At 32.7% G+C, this 21,107-nt stretch overlaps 1 protein-coding gene across 4 annotated transcripts in view; it reads left to right on the top strand.

Moving 5' to 3' along the window:
* Positions 1-21,107, top strand: part of LOC129988377 (uncharacterized) — a 60,009-nt gene that overhangs the window by 36,179 nt on the left and 2,723 nt on the right. Inside the window, exon 1 of one of the 4 annotated variants that reach the window (XM_056096592.1) lies at positions 12,577-12,970. The exons of 1 other annotated variant lie outside the window; for it this stretch is intronic. In XM_056096592.1, coding sequence (XP_055952567.1) covers positions 12,940-12,970 — 31 coding nt within the window. In that variant the 5' untranslated portion in view covers positions 12,577-12,939. Of the gene's footprint in view, positions 1-12,576; positions 12,971-18,488; positions 18,605-21,107 lie in introns of those variants that run through there. 2 more of the 4 variants (XM_056096593.1, XM_056096595.1) reach the window with 2 other exon arrangements.

Below are 21,107 nucleotides of genomic sequence, written 5' to 3' on the forward strand. Positions count from 1 at the left end.
GCGACAATCTTATTCAATTGCTGCCTTGTCAGTTATACGACTTAATGTACTGCACATTATAAGTCGAATGAACGACCTTGGAATTAGGTGTCTGGAGATTTGCGGACTTAATGTCATCGACACCTATCGACGTGAGTTCATTGTCGGCAAAATTCGACACCTAGTTGACTTTCCACTCTGCCTCTTCTACCAAAAGAAGACATTCTACGAACATAAGCTGTTTCTAAGATATTTTAAATGTATACCATAGGTTCCCAAAGTGGTCCAGGTGGACCCCCAGGGGTCCATAGGAGACCACACGGGGGTCCACGTAGACGTGAAAAGAAAACAGGGGTTCACAAGTTGTAAGTGGGGGTCCACGAAAATTTTTCTGGTTTTCATAATAAAGAACAAAAATTTTGGCTTGGATTTACCTATCAACGTAGCATCATTCACTAGGTAGGTACTCAAAAATATTCGAGACTCAGTTCAAACACAGAATTGAATAGAACAATAGATAATTGTACAAGTGTACACCACATGTCGAGACTTGAAAAGTGTCGCTCGTGCGGGATGCTTGTTTAGACCTGCAAAGGGATGAAATGCGACTTGCGTTGTGCTTGCAATCTACATTAGTATAAATACGAATGCCAAGAACAAAACGTTACTCATTTGTTATTCCGGGATTTTGAACATAAACTATGAACACATCTCATTAAAACTATGACTATTTTTTATTGTTGATTTACATTTCGGAGTTCATTGTTGATTTTTTGTCAATTGTTGATTGTTTGTAATAATAAATGTTTATAATTTTGTATAACCACAAGTATTATTTTAATAAATAGGGCACAGAAAATGTGCTACTTTTTTCTTTCTTCTTAACACCCCCAATTTAGGGTGATATTTTTTAGGAGTTTTGGGAATACAGTAGAAATGTAGCAGCAGGGGGTCTACCGAAAATAGTAAAACTTTGAAAGTGGTCCACGAGAAAAAAAGTTTGGGAACCTCTGATGTATACAATGAATAGATTTCAAGATGGTTTTTAAATTATCATATTCATTAATGCCTAGCTCTGGACAGCCGTTCTGAAGCGGTGAAGACTTAAGCCAATAAAATTCTCGCCGCCTCCGCTTTTTTTAAAAGAATAATTTAATGATTTCCGTCAGTAAAAATATCCTTCTGAATTAGTCAGCATTTGGCGCAAATAAACATGTAGCTCATCTACAAATGTGACCCGGTGTCGTCTGTTTGCATTGGCCGCCCTCAGCGTCCGTCTTTCCGGCAAACACCCAGGTAACGCAGCAAAGAGGAAGGGAAGGAGAGCAGCGCGGGCGCGGAGCCAGCCCCGGCGGCGGAATCATAACCTTGAAAGCCATCCACTCCGCTGGTGGTGCAAAAAATATTTCCTCCCTTCTCTCTGCTGCGATGATAAATAAATATTTATTTCGCTCGTTTCGCTTCCTCTAGAGAACATTTATTTTGGGACGCTCCGTTTCTGCGAAAGTAAATTCAATAAGCACTGCAACTGAAGCTCCCCCCCTCCCCACTTTCTCGGGCACAAAATTCGCGAAGAGGCAGTACTGAAATCGATATCGAGATGGATCAACAACCCTAATCCGATCGACATCCCGATATCGAGATGAATCATACATCCCTGAATCGAAAAATACAGGCATTTTTGGTTTAGTTTAGTTACAGTACCATCCCGTTTTAAAGGAATACTAGGGTTATTTTGAGAGGGATTTATTAATTTTGAACCGCGGCCAGATAACGGGGACGATACCTAAGCTGGCACCTCACTCCAAACTTCCACACCACACCCACAGGAGACATTTTTGGAATTATGTCTCAGGCAAGAGGGGATGCCACTTAAATCCGTCGTTTCCGGAATGTTCGTTACATTCCCAATTATTATGATCAGAAGAGACTGCAGAAATTTACCAAGGGGGAGGGGGAAGCACAATTTCTCTAATTTAGCTTCAAAATAACTCCTAATAATTAATTTTGCATTTAATTACAGCCAATTAATTATTAATTAGTAAAATTCCTTATTCACTTAATTTTCTTTTTTTTTAAAATTTATTTATACTGAATCTAATTTTTCACTCTCTGTTAAAAATTTTCTAGGATATTTGTTAAAAAAAATCCTCGATTTCTTTTACTGACTATCAAAGATTTGCCGAAATTTAAGTCTATTTTATCTATATGTGCAAAAAAAAAAAAAAAAAAAAAAAAAAAAAAAAAAAAATCGAACAATTACCTTAATGAATAAATGGCTTATGTTGGATAAAAAAAAAACTGGATTGGACATGCAAAAATAATACTTAATAAATTGAAATAGTTAAATCTAAAAATTGAGAAAATTTTCTTGATTAGTTAATTTTTTTTGATCACTAATGTTTTTCAATGTGATTTATGTTGTTTAATGTTTAATTTGATCAATAATGTAATGGATTTTGAAAATCAATAAGGTTTCTATAATATATAATTATACTAAAAGAAATTATGCGAGCAATTGTCAATGGACGAGAAAACATGAAAAAAGTAAACTACATGTTTGTTCTTATAAACCTATTCTAATTCCGAAAAGAAAAAAAAAATATTTATCTTTGACAGTGGTAACCTTAAGAAACTATTATGATTTTCCATCATCTATAAGTGAGAAACTTTTAATAAATCATTTCCTATGTTTTCTTCCTTTTCCTCACCTCCCGCTTCTAAGACTGGTGCTATTCGATTTTGTCATATTTGTCTGAGACGAATAAATTTCCTTCATTAACCAAATGTTTACTTCTTTTCAAACGAGCAACATAGAATGCTGAAAAAATACGATGATACTTTTTTTCTTTATTTCTTCCTAAAAAGAAGGCTAAAGAAAAATATTTTGTAAAAATAGGTATAAACTTATTTTTTTTTACATAATGTTTCAATATGAAAAATGAACAACTCAAACATTTAATTCCTCCTGCATTCATTTATATGTGTATATTAAAACTTAAAACCTAATGCATTTTATTAAAAAGAACAGTTAGATCTTGCATCTGAATTCTCCAATCTTCATTTTTAGGCACGAGTTCTTATCGTTAAATACTTCTTTTCCCTGGGCTAATATTCCTCCAAAAATGACCCCCCCCCTCAGCTGCATGCATTGTTTTGTCTTAAAATGTTACATATGAATATCCTATGAATAATTAATTTAATTATCACTGTATCTAGATATCTTTATCTAATGTTTATTAAAAATTTAGAAACACTTCGGATTATCTAACTTTTGTCATCAAAAATAATTGAAAGAAAACTGAAGACTATTTTCCCCGGTTGCATAAATAATACTAAATGTAGAATCTGAAAAAATTAGGTACTAATTTATTTATCAAGTTTAGTGCATTTTGGGATAAATTATTTAACTTTCACAATATAATATACAATTATTTTCTGTTGTCAGTTGGATATGGCAATATTTCATTAATTAAATAATTGCAGCCTAATAAATTAGTATGCATAAAACAAGATATTTTACTGTTAAATAAACCTAACTTTCAATTACACAGTTTGCTTATTTCTGTGGTTTATACTGAGTTAAAATAATTTTGTAACAGTAAAACAATTCTTCTTACCAATCATATTGCACAAATGTGTAGACAATAATGGCCTATGTTTCTTAAAATTTAGAACCAGACTTTAGTCAGAGAATTACCATAATAAAATATAAAACATTATAAAAAATTCATAAATTCATTGCCGTGAAATGAACAATTGAATGAATAAAATGACGATTCTTTTCCGAACTATTTAATGAATTCAGAATCGGGGAAATAAATCCATCGTCCTGTTCATTGCTGTTAATAATTTAGATGACTATGTATGTGTGCTGGCGTTCTATAGGCCAGACCGTTTCATAGAAGGCTTTCGCAAGAACTATTCACTGTTGATGAATTAAGGAAAGACAAATTGTCTGAGGCGATGGTGTCGAAGAGTGACAAGAAGAGATTCCATCTCCTATGAAAGGGGCCGCGGTGTCTTGAGGGTAAGTTCTAGACTTCGGAACCGGAGGGTTTCAAGTTCTAGACCTGATTCCACAGAAGAACCGTCGTATAGGCGAGTCTGTTGAACATTAAATCCTTTGGGGTCGAACTCCTTCCTGCTGTTGAGGTGTGGAAGTTCTGAGAAGGGGTGCCAACTCGGCTGCCATTCCCGCCATCCGACCTCGGTTTAAAATTAAAAGGTCCGTCAAGCCCTGATGTTGCTTGAAAAATTTCAAGGGTAAAATCTTTCTGAGTAGACTTTTAGATTTTCAGTTATCCACGATTGCATCAGAAGGAATGTCTCTCATATTATCTAGAAATAGACATAAAAATAGATAATAAATGTCGAAGAAAAGAAAAGCATTTTCAGACATTGTTATTGCTTAATAATTAATTTAAAGAAACATTATAAAACAAGAAACAGTTCATTTTGATTACAAATCTGTGTCAAAACAATATCTTACCAATTTCTCAATCACGTCAACTCCAGTTGGTCTTCATTTAAAAATAAAATAATCAACCATGATTTCACGGTTATCTCTGTAGGCGCCATAAAAATCATCTCTCTGACTCTCCACCTGCAAAATATTTCATCCTGTGAAAGTTGATCAATTCTCACAAACTTGTGATAGGAGGCTTTTTTTTAAAAAAAATTATCTTCTGGTAACCTTCGGTGACCAGCTAGTTTAATCACCCAACGTGTGTCAGTTTTGCCCTCATCGTACACTCTTTAGCACCCCCTGTGTTTTTGATTTCACCCCCAACATTTTGGTTTCAAAAATATTCAAACTTAGGAACATTGACAGAAGAGAGAAGTGTGCCCTTAAAAATATAACTTTTATTTTCATTCACTTTTACTTCTCTGTTTTAAATTTTTTCCTAATTTATTCCTACCAATATTATTGATCGTCTTCGGCTGCCGGCTGTTGGCCCGTCATATTAAAAGTATTCATTTGATTATGTCAACCAACACTGATGAACTGCATCCTATCACAACAAAAGAAGATCTTTTTTGAAATTGTACTTGCTCAATAACCAGGGAGCATTTTGACTCATAAGCGACGCTTGCAAAGTACTGGAAGTAATTGGCGGAATCGCTTTAGCTTTTAAAGCTGGAGACATTGCTAAAGTTTTATAGTTCTAACCATAATTTTGCTATATCGCTCAAAACTGGAAAAGGGCGCCATGAGTGATAAAAATGATAACTGACGACTTGTTCAGTGGTCATGAACTTTCATGCGAAATACGCATTGGTGATATTGGCGCGTTAGTTGGGCTGGGTGCCGAAGTTTAACCCATCAGGAAGAATGTAAAGTAAAATTGTATTCTTGAAAGCTATCCCAAACATGGTGGGCTCCTCTTCTTTTCCTTACACCCAATTCGGGTAGGCAGGGGGGAGGGCTGAGGGGGTGCACAAACATGCTGGGCAGAAGATCATTGATGACTTTTCTTCCTCTCATTTTAAATTTCCGGAAGACTCATTTTTGGTATTATGTTTGTATGTCAATATGGTACCTCAAATAACATAGATAAATTTGATGTGTGATTTAAACACTAAATTTGTAATTCTATCAAATTTTTAATAAGATCTGTCGAGGAATTAACGTTGCTCTTTCAAATACATGTGGGTGAGAAAACACGACTAAAATAAACTAAAATTTACTGATCTTTAATTGAATTTTATGCATTAATTTATCATTAAAATAATGTTCATTTTATTTTCAGTCGATCGAAGAAAAGCGTTTAGTATTCATACTTGGTATTCTTCTATACGCTACGAAGCACAAAACACTCATATGTGGGATTCTGAAAATGAAAATTTGAGCACTCAAGACCATGTCAAAAACCTACAGGACAGGAAAGGAGTGTGTCTGGATTTAGCAAGAGATTATGGTTTCAGCCAAGCATTTCATTTTGCAGTTACACTGTTAAAGATTTAATATGAACGCTGTTAATGTTACCATTCACTTTCTATTATAAAAATCTCCAACCGATGTATTTTAACACAACCCAAAAATATTCACTTAATGTTATCAATTTTGAAATAGAAAATCCGATCCATCGTTTTTGACTAGAATTATTGATTGACTCTCATGGAACTCCACTAGTAAAAAAGCTATTGAGGGGTCATTCCTCCCCCCCCCATGCAATGGAGTTTAGATTCTTTTGAAGGAACAGCTACACTACCAGTATGGTTTGAAATTTGTTGAACAGCTGCAAATCACTGTTATTTGCGATTGATAATTTCAGAAACATGCAAACGCGATGACTTAACCCTTTAAAAGGCTATTTTTTTCTAGTCATGGTATATTAAAATATTTTTAGGATTGAAATTAGCTTACGAAACGTGATCCATTTAGTTTATTAGATAAATTTAATTTGATTGATTAATTAATTTGGTTAATTAATAATTAAGTAACAAACCAAGTCACACCATTTTGTGTGAGATAAGGAACTGAAGCATCTAAATTTCTGTTTTATTGAAAAATTTCTTTAAGCTCACGTCAACATACATAACTTCATACAAAGATTGAAGAATTTGGTGGGAAGCATTCTTCCCATGGCTTCAGAAAGGGTTAAATATATCAAATTTGGTATGAGATTTTGTTATTGCATGTGTAGTTCGGTGCAAAAGTTTTTTTTTTTTCAATCGGTTGGGAAAAAACGCGTCTAAAACCCAAATTCGATTTTCGGATACAATGAACTCTTTTGCCGTCCTCTCCTATTTGTTTTCCCTCTCTTTTTCGCCACAATAGAACAAACAAAAATAAAAACTCAAACAAGTAAACATTTACAAAGCGTTTTAAGCTTTTAAAAGTTTTAAAATGTCGAAGAACACTTGAAGCGCGCTACAGCCGCCCTGCAGAAATTTCACTTGTACGCGCTAGACGCGTTGCGAACGACGAAGAGGTTAACGCCCTGGTGGAGATTAATCTCCAAAAACATCGCCAATAATCATTCGATAGATAAAGAAAAAATCCTAAATTCGAGCCAAAGGTTAATATTTCATAAGTATTGTATGTTAATGCCATGCAAGGCCTTCTCAGGGACAAGACCTATATTAGAAAATATACGAGAACGTTTTGAGGAAATCACTCCCCCTGGTTTTTATAATAACCCCGCAGATGGAAAAGAAAGATGCAGATGGAAAAGCAAAGTATCATATAGTTAGCAGGTGGAAAAGTTAGTAGATGGAAAAGAAAAGTATCATATAATCACACTGCGTGTATAGGACAAATTAGATAACATATCGCTTCGGATTCAATTTTAAGAATTATTTGGCGATATGCTGTATTTTGTAAAGTTTTTGTGAATTTTAGAGATTGCACGTTTTCTTCAGGTTCGAGCGATTATTTGCACAGCGCCGGAACTTGCTCAGATGAATTCTCATCGTTCAGACCAACGCCCTGAACTTTCCGAGGAAAGGCGAAAATAGCGCATAACTGTCGGCATAATAATAATAAAAAAAAAGTAGAGAAAGCAGTTTGTTGTCATGGAAACACGGCGAACAGAAGAGCCAAATAACGTGCTTGGGAAAATAATCAGTTGGAAACTTCAAAATAATATTTAGTTTCGTGACAAGTAAAATGTTTGTCTTTGAATCTTTCCTTGGCTTTAAAAACTTCATTTTCTAAACGTGTCAACGCATTTTTGAATTAGATTGAGGGACTAAGATCTAATGCGCAAAATTAAGAAATAAAGGAAATTTTTAGAAATTTAATTTTGCATACTTATTAGAAAGTGGGAAAGCGTTTTTTAAATCAAAAACATTGGAAAGACAGGTAAACATAAAACATCTAAGCAAATTGGAATTCTTATGCCATTTGGGAATGGTACGGATATCCAGATTTCAGATAGAATAGGATACCAATATCCAGATTACAGATAGAAATAACTTTCTACTTTTCTGTATAAAAATAAAAGCATATATTATATTCAGTTCGCTTATTTTAGCCCTTTTGTTACAATTTTTTTTCTCAAATTCATTGCCAAGTGGTTCCATGCTCATGAAATCAAAATTTTCTAAAATGAATCAATGAACTGATCATTAAGCTCTGAAAATATTAAAATAGCGTATTATCATTGAAAACAAACAGATGCACAGAATGAACCATTACAGAATTTCACTTTTACAAACGCAAAGGAAAATAAAAGTTAAATAAACGTTCGTAAGAAAGATAAAGTTTATTTAAAATTGTTAGTTGTAACAAGTCAAAAAGTAATTTCCAAAATATAATTTTTAACTTGACCCTGTATCCTTCAGCATTGCTATAAGCAGAAGATTTTTTTTTGTAGTTGTTGCAGCACTCACTGAACGTGAACCAAGCCGAAAAGAAACATTGAGACGAAAGTGCATGTCTGTCATGAATTTTGTCCTATATCAATTACCTATTTCACGCATTGATTTTATATTTTTTTAAGATGCAAGTTTTTAACTTTGTTTTCTCTTGTTTCTCTGGCAGTCTAGAGTTTTACAGTCGGCCACAACAAATCCTGTCGATGCTGCTACGTTCAGTGGTGGTGGGGTGGTCGGCTGTACGCAATAACAAGAATTTTAGAGTTTTGAAATTTTGAGCAGGCGAGTCTCGATGACAGTGCTATATTTTGATAATCAGACTTTTTCAATTTATCAAATTAATATTTAATGAATTTGAAAGTCGCTTTGGCCAAATGGCTTGTCCCAGCTTTAAGTTTCAGTTTCAAAATATAGATTCCGCCCAAGGCTCATTGTGGATATAGGCTTGATAGATGTAAATATGATACGAACGTGTGTAAAGGTGGGTGCTTGCTCAAATCCTGTTTTCGTCATCTAACAGCGGTTCCAATAGTATGTCCTTATCAAAATATTGTTTGTTAACTTAACCTCCATATCATCTTAAAAAGATAAATGAATGTAGCTAAAATAATTAAATGAAATGAATTTCGCTGGCAAAGTTAGATTCTGTATCATCTAAATTTAGCTTTTCAAATTTCTTTTAACCCTTAGGAACAAACAATGGCAAAACAATGGAATTTAAGGAAATTTAGCATTTATTGCATAATTTAACATCTATTGCAAAATAAATAATTTTATGGTAAAAAAATATTATAAAAATAATATACTAACTCATTTCTAAGTTAATGACAAAAAAATTGTATCAACTGGAGAGAGCTAAAAAAAATATCATCTGCATTTTCAAAATATTTGAAGAAATTAATTATCATTTGAAATTCTTGTTCTTTCATTCAATGCAGAGAACAGAGTTTCCTCATACAAATTAAAAATTAATCGTTTGACTAGTAATTAGAGTAGTAACAGCTAATTTATCTACTAATTTGAGCAGTAAGCTCTTATCTCTTGCAGTTTTGAACATTCTTGCTATAACTATTATCCAGGGGGATAAAAGGGAATATCTCATCAGTTTTTTTAAACATACTTGTTTTAAGACTATAGCGATTTCTTTCACCTGCAAAACAGTATCTTTTTCATAGTATTAAATCGTATTTAAAAAAGTATCTTATCAAAGGAAAAAAAAACAAAAAAAAAAACACCAGCTGTAGTGTGATTTTCTAAGGAACTGCCCGGCTTTAAATACATTATTTTTAATTTCCACAAACACAGCTACACTACAAAATTTACAAACACTTATTATTACAGATACACATACAAAATTAGGTTAAGAAAACAGTATGGTGGAGGGATTCCACGGTTTCCAGCCGAAAGCATTCGGCGTTAGCGCAAGGGTTGCTAGCGCATAGGGAAAAAGTCGACCTCAGGATGTAGGTCTGTCGTTCAACTGCTTGTCTTCTGTAAAACGCCACAAGGGGGTGTTCTCTGCTGAAGGAGAAAAAGAGGTGCTACACAGCTAAATTTCATGTGCCTAGTCCCATCGGTTAAAGAAATTTGAGCATTTATGAATGTTGTTAAAGAAAAATATATAATTATAGAAAACTATTTAGTTTATTTAAAAAGGCGAAATAAATATAAGAAAAAAACATGCAGACATTCTCCCTTCCAGGTTAAAGATTATAATAAATTATCTTCAAAAAGGTTAGAACACATACTACTTTTTTAAGCTGATCTTTTTACATACAAGGGTACAAAATAAGGGTAAATCTTTCTGGTTTATTTTTATTTAACTAATGTTCTTCAAGCTATTAATATAAATTAAAAAGAATAAATCGAGGAAAGAAAGGCGTAAAAGATGAATCTCGTTATTTTTTTTAAGTGACTCTATTGAACAGGTTAAAAATAGTCGAGGCTTTAAATTAAAAATCACTTTTCAGCCCTTGACTTCTAAGCAAATGCCACCATCGAAAACCTTTTGATACATGAGATTCTGATTCGCCCAGTTTGATTTATTGTTCTACTTTTAATCATAAGAAAAATTTGGGTAAATGAAAATTTCAACCCCCACATACACCATTTCAACCCCTCTGTTCCGGATGCCCCATCTGCGAACTCACTAGAGATTTTTACTCTTCCTACAACATATCTCAGGCTGGTTTAAAATGAATGAAAATGATTCTAAAAAAATGAAAAATGACTCTAGTTATCGTGTTAATGAGATAACATGGGCAAAGCGAGGTATACAGCTCATACCTCATACACAAGCACAGACACTTCTTTTTTATTTTATATAGATAATTCTGAAAATGAAAGAGCCGACTGTACCGATTTCGTCAATTTTTATTTCATATGAAAGTTCTAATTTTTAGAAAAATCATCAAAGATCTTCTGTCTACCATTTATAGGATAGGTTACAAGAATACAATTTTGTCTCACATTTTCTGGTGGGTTAAACTTCGGCACCCAGTCCAGCTACCACACCAGTGTCGCCAATTTGTATTTCATATGAAAGCTCATCACCATTGAATATGTCATCAGTGGTCGTTGTCATCCTCATCCATCAGGACGCGCCTCCCCAGTTTTGACAGATATAGCAAAATGATGACTAGAACCATAACACTTTGGCAATGTCTCCAGCTTTAAAAACTAAAGAGCCAGTGCTCTGTGAGTGTTAGTTATGAGTCAGAATGCTTCCTGTTTATTGATAAAGTATAATTTTAAAAGGCTTTCTTTTGTTGTGATAGGATGAAGTTCGTCGATGTTGGTTACATGATCAGATGAATACTTTTAATATGACCGGCCCACCACTGGTAGCCAAAGACGACCAACAATATTCGTAGTAGTAAATTAGGAAATAATTCAAAACAGAGAATTAGAAAAGAACGAAAATGAGGATTATGTTTTAAAAAGTACACTTCTCACTTCTATCAGTGTTCTAAAACATCGGTTAGTTTTTAAAAATCAAAATGTTGGTAATGAAATCAAAATCTTGAACACTCGGGGCGCTGAAGAGAATACGATGAGTGTGAAATTGCGGCACATTCAGTGTTATGAGTTTTTAAATCTCTAATTTATGCCTATCTGCCCCCTCAAGAGTTTGTTTTCATCCTTGGATTTTCGATAAAAAATATTTTACTTTTTTTATACACTGTTTAGGAAACTTTTTGTTCTTTTATCCTTAGTACTTGCAGTATATATATTTTTTAATTAATCTTAGTGGTTGCAGCGCATTTTTTTAATTGAAAATATTTTTTTCAGTATTCGAATCTTGCGTCTCCGTTATTCTTAATTATTGTAAGATACCAGTTTCTGTTTTATTGAGTGAAAGTAATTTCTGCTTTATATTTTTGCTGTTAATATTTTCAGTTACTTCTGCATGCTTCAAGCATCTATCTATCGCTGACAGAATTTAATAATTACTTTTAAAGGATAATATTATTTTTTTTCTAAATATTCTGCATGCTGATAGAACATAATTGCAAATGCTGTACCAATATATGAAATGTATTTGATAGTTTTGCCCAATGGATGACATGCTGTATTTTTACATTTCAATGTTTCTTTCCTTGGAGATCCAAAAATTTCTATAAATCCTTGAAACAAATATTTATTGTTATGAAATTTAAAGACCTTTTAAGTTTGGAGGGAATTAACGATCGAAAGTGAACTGTTTTTAGATTCCTTTATTATAAAGATCGTATATATTATTGAGTTTTACAAACGAAAATTTTGAAAATTCATTCGAAATTAATTTTGTTTGATTTTTATTTTGAAATTTGAGGTGTTGCCTCATCATCGAATGCCTAATGCATATTACGTCTTGAAAATTATATCAAATTAATGGGAAAAAATTCGAACCAAAAGAAATCAAAAGAATCACTTTTCGATATGCTAAAAAATAAAATAAAAACTTTTCAAGAAAGGTCATATTTCATATTCACAAATATAAGACAGGAAGAACTAAGATGAAAATAGGAAGAAAACCGTATAAAAGGAATATTAAATTCGGCAGTTCTGCAAATAATCATTTCTTATTTTGAATTATAAAATCGGCTCAATGGTACAGGCGCTTTAATACCAAGACAATTATATAAATAAAAAAACTTCTATTGTGCGGCTGACACCCCTTTGACGAGTGCCAACTGCTCGCTTATTTCACCAGCGCCCTTGCGAAACAGATGAGGGTTCTTCAGTGATTTGGCACCGAGCGCTGCAATGCCAGATCAGCGAACTGCTTGCTCCCAGTGAGGTGTTTCGTTCATTGTACAAGAAGATTTTTTTTTGCACTTGACATTTTGTTTTAATTACAGCCAGTCACCCCGTTACCATAAGAACTAATCCGTATAAACAGACATTATTGCGATTGGCTGTTATGCTCATTAACCATCCAACCTTGGCACAAGAAAACAAAAGGCCAACAAAAGTTCAAGGAATCTTCAAACTGTTGGCAAAAGGCTCCTTGCACTTGTCTGAAGGGAATATATGTAGGCTCGAACTGATGCAGACAACTCTGTTTCTTTATATTGACGAAGGGATCGAATAATGAAGAGGAGGCCGAGAAGGCAGAAGTTTTCCTAAAATTTGCAGAGTGGTCTTCGTTGCATGGGGCTTCATTCAACAGGTAGCGAATCAGGTGACAGTCTTACAAGATATTAAAACTTCTGCTTATTATCGCATGAAACGCTTGGTAGTAATAGGTTAAATGTAAATTGGCTCAAAATTTCTATTTAATTTTGCTTTTCTGAATTATAATATTTAATTGCTAAATGCCCTCCAAACTTGATTTTTATTATTTTGAACTAAGGGGGGGGGCGTCAAATCTGGGTCTCTGGCATTGAGCGGAGATTTCGAGAGAAGATAATTCCTCTATAAATTCAAGATAATGCATGATGCAATTAATGCCTGGCAGTATCCCAATTAAGACTATACCGATTTTAGATTTATTGAAAAAAAAATATTTCGATGCTAGTTTTCGAAAAATATCGATCTATCGAAATCATGATCATGATTAATAGTTCACGATGAATCGCGATACAATAAATCGATATTCAGAATTAGTTCGATTTCGTTTGGTTATCGGTTAGTATTTATTTTTGTTACTCTTCATTCTTTTTCACCTTTATACATAATTGTTGCTAATATTTCTATAAATACTGTCATGTTCTATAAAAATACAAGTTTTAAGCATGTCATTGATTATGTCAAGCATGCTTAGGCATTGACACAATTTATTAAATGGGTTTCAACACAATTATTTTCTAACTGTTTTTATTCAAAAGAAAGCAGATATTTTTATTACATAAATTGAAATTTGCTTTTATCTGGAGTCGTTCTGATCAGTCAATATGTTAAGATATTCTATTTATAACTAATAATTGCTATAAATAAATAATGACATCACGGTACATCGAAAAATATCGCTGTGTGTTGGACGATATATCGCGATGATGAAGTTCGGTCATCGCTCAACCTTCATCGCAACAATGTTGTTGGGCATTTTGTACATTCGTTTTCTGACCGGCGTTTAGAAATGCATTCTCCATTTTAAATAGTATTGCTTCAAAATGAGGCACAAATATGACTAAACTAAATCCTCGATACTCCATTTATGGTAATGAATGGTTGCTGAATGAAAGATTTTAGTATTTGAAAATAAGAAAAATCGACTCTAATTGTGGTTTAAAAAACTATTCCTTTACTAACGAAAGCGAATCACCAGAAAACGAATGTGCTTTTTAAAAAATTCTTATTCGTTCGTTCAATGTAAGCATCGTTTATTGATTGCAATCAATCATTTCTCAGAAAGAAGTTTTGTAACATTTTCCCATTTTTTATATTGTTATTAAGCATTTGTTTATATTGTTATTAAGCATTTGTTTATATTGTTATTTTCACATTTTTTTATATTATTATTATTATGCCTAACTTTCCTCCATAGGCATATATTGATAGAATTTTGCATAAACACGGATATTTTTCATATTGAGAGCCTCTTCAGTAATGATTGAAGGAAAGATTGTGGTAAATTAAAAATTTAATAATTCTATATTTGAAACAAAAACTGCAATTTCACTTTTTTTAATCAGTTAACTGATTAAAAAAATTCGACTTCTTCGGAAAATGCGTATCTAAATTATGTCTCAAAAATGCAGCGAAGACGAGTACACTCGTCAAACACAGAGTATGCGTAATATGAAATTATGTTCTGATGAAATGACTTATTTTTTTAGTTCAATAATCACATTTATTTATTTAATTAAACTAACATGCATTTTTTTACCTATGAACGAAAATGAAAAAATAGTTTAATTTGTTGTTAGAAAATGGAATTGAGGAAGGCACGGTACAAAAAGATCCTCATCACAACTAATACAACACAGCGATACATTTAAGAAAAACAATTCATATTATATGAGTTTTTTTATAATAATTATTAATGATCTTTTATTTGTTCCTTTGATTTCGACTTGGCTTCAAAATATTTTAAACATTTTGAAATTTACGAATACATTTGAGTTTTTACTAAAGTTATAATTCAAACTGAAAAATGGTCCCTACTTATTACTTTTGACGAATAAACTCGTCATAACGCAAAATGTTGCACTTTTTACATGACGAATATACTAGCCAGAAACAATTAACTGGTTAAATATATCGAAAATCGTGCAGAACTGAATTATTGATCACAAAAATCTGGAAACATAGCTTTGCAATTATTTGAACAATATGCAACAGTTGTTTAAGCATTCACCAATCCATTTTTTAGAAAATATTTTACCTCATAAGAATGAAATCGTTATGGAAATTTTGTATGAATAAATCAGAAAGGAAGGAAATGTGAGCAAGCGTTCCTTTTAATTAAATATGCGCACGTATTGATATATTTCTCTTCAACAATATGCCCTACAAACAGATGCTCTTAGTTATTTACTGCTATTTGCATCAACAGATGGCGACACGATTCAACTGACTAAAAGGATCGGAAGAGCAGAGTTAACTCGGAAACCTCATGATGCAAATCATTGTTGTCCTTTTAAGAATGTTTAGAGACAGATGAATCTCATCCCCCCTCAGAGCTGGGTATGAAATAAGAGGAACATATTCTCCCGTGGATATATGAATGCATTGAGGCAAGATTCTTAGACTGATGAGATAGCATCAAAGGGTGCTTTCGTGAGTTGGCATTCATTTGGTGAGGGAGAGTTCGACTCTCCTGTTTTATGTTAGAGAAGAAAATCGATTATGCATCTTAAACCCCTTTACTTTGGTCGGCAGCTGATCTACAGTTTAGTTTAATTTAGTTATATTAACGTCCCGTTTTAAAGCAAAGTTAGGCCTATTTTGAGACGGACCTTGTCATTTTGAATTGCGGTCAGATGACGAGGACGACACCTGAGCTAGCACCGACCCTTTCCATACTTTCACACCACACCTACGGGAGGGCAGAGAAACTAAAAGGTGGGTGTTTTTGTAAGTTTTGAATTATGAAGCCCAGATGCTCATAAATAGACAGACAGGCAAAAATTCCTTCGAGAAATCTCACTAAAAATGTACACAGAATTACAGTGCCAATGATATATTAATACCAAATTTCATCTATCTAGCTCGTTGCGTTTACGAGCTCTCATAGTCAAATAAACATAAAAAGAGAGACTGATAGACCTCAAATGGGCAGATTTCGTCCAACGTTTGATGCAAACCTGCAATTTTTGTGAAAAGACATATACCAGATTTCGTCTATATTGTTCGACGTCTTTTTTTAAGCATAGACTTACATAGATATTGTTCTAAAAATATGTTTTTCGTGCTGATGTAGAATAACCAAATTCAGATTTTACCAATAATTGTGCTCTCTAGTTGCATAGGAGAAAGGTTTGGTTTGGTTGCATTCACGTCTCATTTTAAAGCAACACTAGAGATATTTTGGGATGAACCTTGTCATTTTGAACCGAGGTCAGATGACGAGCATGGCATTTTAGCCAGTACCCCTCTCCAAGCTTCCGCACCACACCAGTGGGAGGATGTTTGGGCCCGATGGATTTAAAGTGTACAAGAACCCGCTTACACGACGGTTATTCGGTAGAATCGGGTCTCGAACCTGACACCCACTCGAGCGGAGACCTTACCACTAGACCGCCACGGCCTACAGGAGAAAAGCGGTAAGGGAATGAGCATCGTCTGTAAGTAATCCGACAACAAGCAGGACCGAAAAAAAAATAGAGAGACTTTCGTGGAGTCATCCAAAAATTAGAAGAGAGATCAGATTTAGACATTTTGTAATTCTAGCAATGCACATTTTGAGATTCCTCTTTAAATAAACTTTTACAGCAATGCACATTTTGAGATTCCTCTTTAAATAAACTTTTACAATTAATATCGCATTTCAACACAATTTAACGAACATGTTAATGATTAATTTTAGTTACTTTTTTAATACTAATAGCTATGTGAAAATATATGTATGCATTTATTATTGTGAATATCATAGAAAACAAATATAACATAGAAATAATAAAATGCAGGTAACACTTCATAATTATCGATTAATGATTTTCTTAAAAATATAAGCATTTAATTATTATAAGAAAATCACAAAGTGTGTACAGATTTCAAACAAATCGACTTTATTATATTACAAGCTCTGTCTGATATAAGGTAACATAACTAACCAATGAAAAATAATAATCCCAATGTATTATAAAATTTAATTACTTATTCTTCAATTAATGATTTTAGCAATTTAAAGTGTATACACATTTTTGTTTCAAAATTTTGCAATTAAATAAAATGTATTTTTTTACAAAATCCTTTATTTGGCAGCCAGATTGATATTTTTTAAACAATATGTTTGTGGTCCACCACCCTTTCAGTGCACCGATCCTAGGATGCCACTCAGTCTATGTATACAGAAATCCGCCATTGATTGGGTTTTAGGTTTAGTTATATTAACGTCCTGCTTTACTGCAACACTAGGGCTATTTTGGGACGGACGTCGTAATTTTGAGAACGTTTAGATGATGAGGACGTCACCTGAGCTGGCACCCCTCTCTCCAAACTTCTACACCACACAAGCGGGAGCCACCACTGATTGGATCTACTAATATTCTATCAATAGAAATTAAGGAAAAACAGCATTTTCGTTAAGTGAAAATGTACTTTTAAAACTCGAGCTTTCATATAATATTCAAATAAAAATCTGTTTTATATTTATTTACGTATATTTTTTTTATTATATATGTTTTAAAAGGTTTTTTTTTAATAATATACATTATATAAAATCTAAGGCTCAATGCAAAAATAAAAGAAAACGTGCGAAGCAATGATTCGAGTAAATTGTAATTTCAATCAAATCTATAATATATTTTTATTGTGAATGTCTAAGAATTTTTTTCCTCTCCTAAGCGTTTTCTGTTCCTCGATAGTAATAAATTTTGATCTAACCCTCAGGGTAATTGATTGGGAACGATTCATTTCAATTTTTAACTAAAATCAGAAAATATGTTTTCGCTATTTTTTTGTAAAAAATTATAGCTGTTTTTTATTTTTTCTAACTTGATAAACTTCGTAATTCATAGTTATAATTATTTATTCTTGAAATAATTTGAATAATATAATTATTCAAATAATTATTTTAATTCTTGTAATAATTATAATAATTTGAATTCTTATAATAAATTTTCCACTAATTCAATACCAAATATACCTTTCTTATTGAATTGGAAAAGTGGGCTATTATTTAATGATTAAATTATCATAGAAAATGCATGTAATAAAAAATTAGAAAACTCTAAACATCAAAAAATGATTGAAAATTGACCGCAAAATTTCGTCTTTTATAAATGAAATGGATCGATTTGAGTGAAAGCATCGTACAATGTTTAACAAATCTGGTTTTGGCCACATGTTTACCATTTCAAAAATGAGTTTAAAGAAAAATGCGTATCATTGCTATTACGTGTTTATTTTCTCGACATTTTCAAAACAAAAATTTTCATACGATTATTTTGTTTTGGGATCGAACTCATCAAATCGTCTCAAGTAGGAAATAATTCGTGGGATACGCCTTCTGGGACTGCCAAACGCATTTGACCTACTATTAGCATACGGCGTCATTGTTGTTTCTCGACCGTTTCCATGCATACTGAAAGACCCAGCACGTGAGAGTGTGGGTCGAAGTGACAGTTGTCTCCACAGTGAAAATTCCTCTCCACGTCTTGTTCATAACGCGAAAGATGTGACATCCCAATATGCAAGACGAAGGACTCAAGTGAGTTTTGCTATTTTTATTTTCATCTGAAATTCCGAAACAAAACACCATCATTGATTGCTGGTCAGTGACCTCGTTGTCATAGACGACGGAATTCTATCTACAAAGCGTATGAAAGTTGAAAAAGGAAGTTTCGCTTATCTTATCTTAATTTAGTAGATTACAAACTTGTCAGCTGAATCCGTATAAAGAAATCTGAAAATTCTGGTAGACTTTCTCCATTAGTTCACTGTAAAACTGAAACTTGAATTTCAGAATATCAAATGTCTATTTGCTCCCATTATTTATGCTTTAACTCTTCGCAATATCTGTTAGTTATGTGTATACCAGATTCTGTTGTTTTATTCTACTTTTAACTTAACCCTTTGTACTTGGATGGTATCTCTCATTCACCATTCAATACAACTTTCTGCCGTTTTGTTTATTTATTTTTCAATTTTGATTATTAAAAAAGCATACAGAGTGGTAAAAAGATGTAGACTAATTTTCCAGAGAAATTCAACTTAAAACAATTATATGTTTATTTTTCGGAACAATACAGAATTTCGTGTATTAGGTGAATCATTATCGAATTACTTTTCCGAGTGCAAAGCATTAATAATTATAAAAACAAACCCTATCACAGAATAGATCTTATTAGATAACCATTTCCCTGGTAGAACATCCTCCTTTACAATATTATGCAATATTGAACTATATTATACCATTTAATATTCAACATTATTATGCAATATTGAACTATATTATACCATTTAATATTCAACAATATTATGCAATATTGAACTATATTATACCATTTAATATTCAACAATATTATACAATATTGAACAATATTATACCATTTAATATTCAACAATATTATGCAATATTGAACTATATTATACCATTTAATATTCAACAATATTATGCAATATTGAACTATATTATACCATTTATTATTCAACAATATTATGCAATATTGAACTATATTATACCATTTATTATTCAACAATATTATGCAATATTGAACTATATTATACCATTTATTATTCAACAATATTATACAATATTGCGAGTATCATTTAATATTACACAATATTGTATAATATATGTGTGCTAGTTCAGGATTAATATGATTACCAGGATTAACCAGCACCCCTTGCTATGCGATGCCAATAAAAGGTATTTATTTCTTTGGAAAGATTTAGTGAATTCAAGTTGAATTTCATCTTAGCAATAACTCCTCTCTAATGTTTCCTCAAGATAAGAAGAGAAATTTAACAAAAGTAACCTTTCCTTTTTGCCCCGAATACTGATCTAGAATTTTAGTGCCAAATTGCCATTCACTGTTTTTTACATTTATCGAGCTCATATGCATAGGAACAAACAGACAAATGATCCAACTTTTGTCGAAGTTTTGCACATCAGGCGAGAAAAACATGCCCTTGGTTTCAATGATCTCGTTTATTGCATCTTCCATTTACTGTGTTCTGTTCGCAAGGATTTAAAAACAAACTCCTTTTGCTTTAAAAAAAAATGGATATGAAATTCGATTGTCCCTCTCCCTAAAAGGTACCTAGGGTAAAGGAAAGTCCTCCGGGAATATAATAGTAGTCTTCAATTCTGTGACGGAAAGATTAGAGCCAGTAATGACTCCACTCTCTGGCACGTTAAATTCGTCGAGGCCAAACATCCTCCCGCTTGTGAGGTGTGGAAGTTTGGAGAAGAGGGGGGGGGGAGGTGCCTGCTCAGGTGTCGTCCTCGTCATCTGACCGCGGCTGAAAGTTACGAGATCCGTCCAAAAATAATCCTAGTGTTGCTTTAAAACGGGACGTTAGTATAATTAAACTCAACTAAACTAGAGACTCCACCCCTGAGAGTGGTTAGTTCATTGCAATTAGTTTAGACCCCAATTAATAATTTGTTAGTGTAACAATTAGTTTAGACTCTCTGTTAGGTTATTGCAGATAATCAGGGGGAAGGTCATTCTTGATACAATTTTCGTCTAAAACTGGTCCGGCTAGCTAATTACATTTTTGAATGATCGATTTCTAAAATTTTCTAAATTATTATTATTATTATCATTATTATTTGGTTCTGAAGTCCAATTTTTCAAAGATCACAATTTTTTCTGTTTTTGCACCTGCATGTAGCGCTGCTTCATTTTTATACAATAATAGTCGCTCTGACGACCAGCAGATTCGTCGTCGATATTGGTTATAATTCATTTCAGTTAATTCGTTTAGATACACTTCGTATCCAGGATACCATCAAATTATAGCTGAAATGAAAGTCACGTTATTTTAATTGTTTTTCATATGTTATGTTGATGGTATATGTGAATTTTTCTATATTCAATCCATGATCAATCCCGTGACATTGTAGAGCTATTAAAAATATAATTGTCCTGATCATCACTCTTTTAACTATTGTGGTATTGAAATTTCACTTTTTTATCCATCTTGTAAACCATGCAGATATTAAACAAAATTATTTTTCGTTAACATTCGGCACTAGTCAGAAA

This window comes from Argiope bruennichi, chromosome 10 (genome assembly GCF_947563725.1).
Source record: "Argiope bruennichi chromosome 10, qqArgBrue1.1, whole genome shotgun sequence".
Classification (NCBI taxonomy): Eukaryota; Metazoa; Arthropoda; class Arachnida; order Araneae; family Araneidae; genus Argiope; species Argiope bruennichi.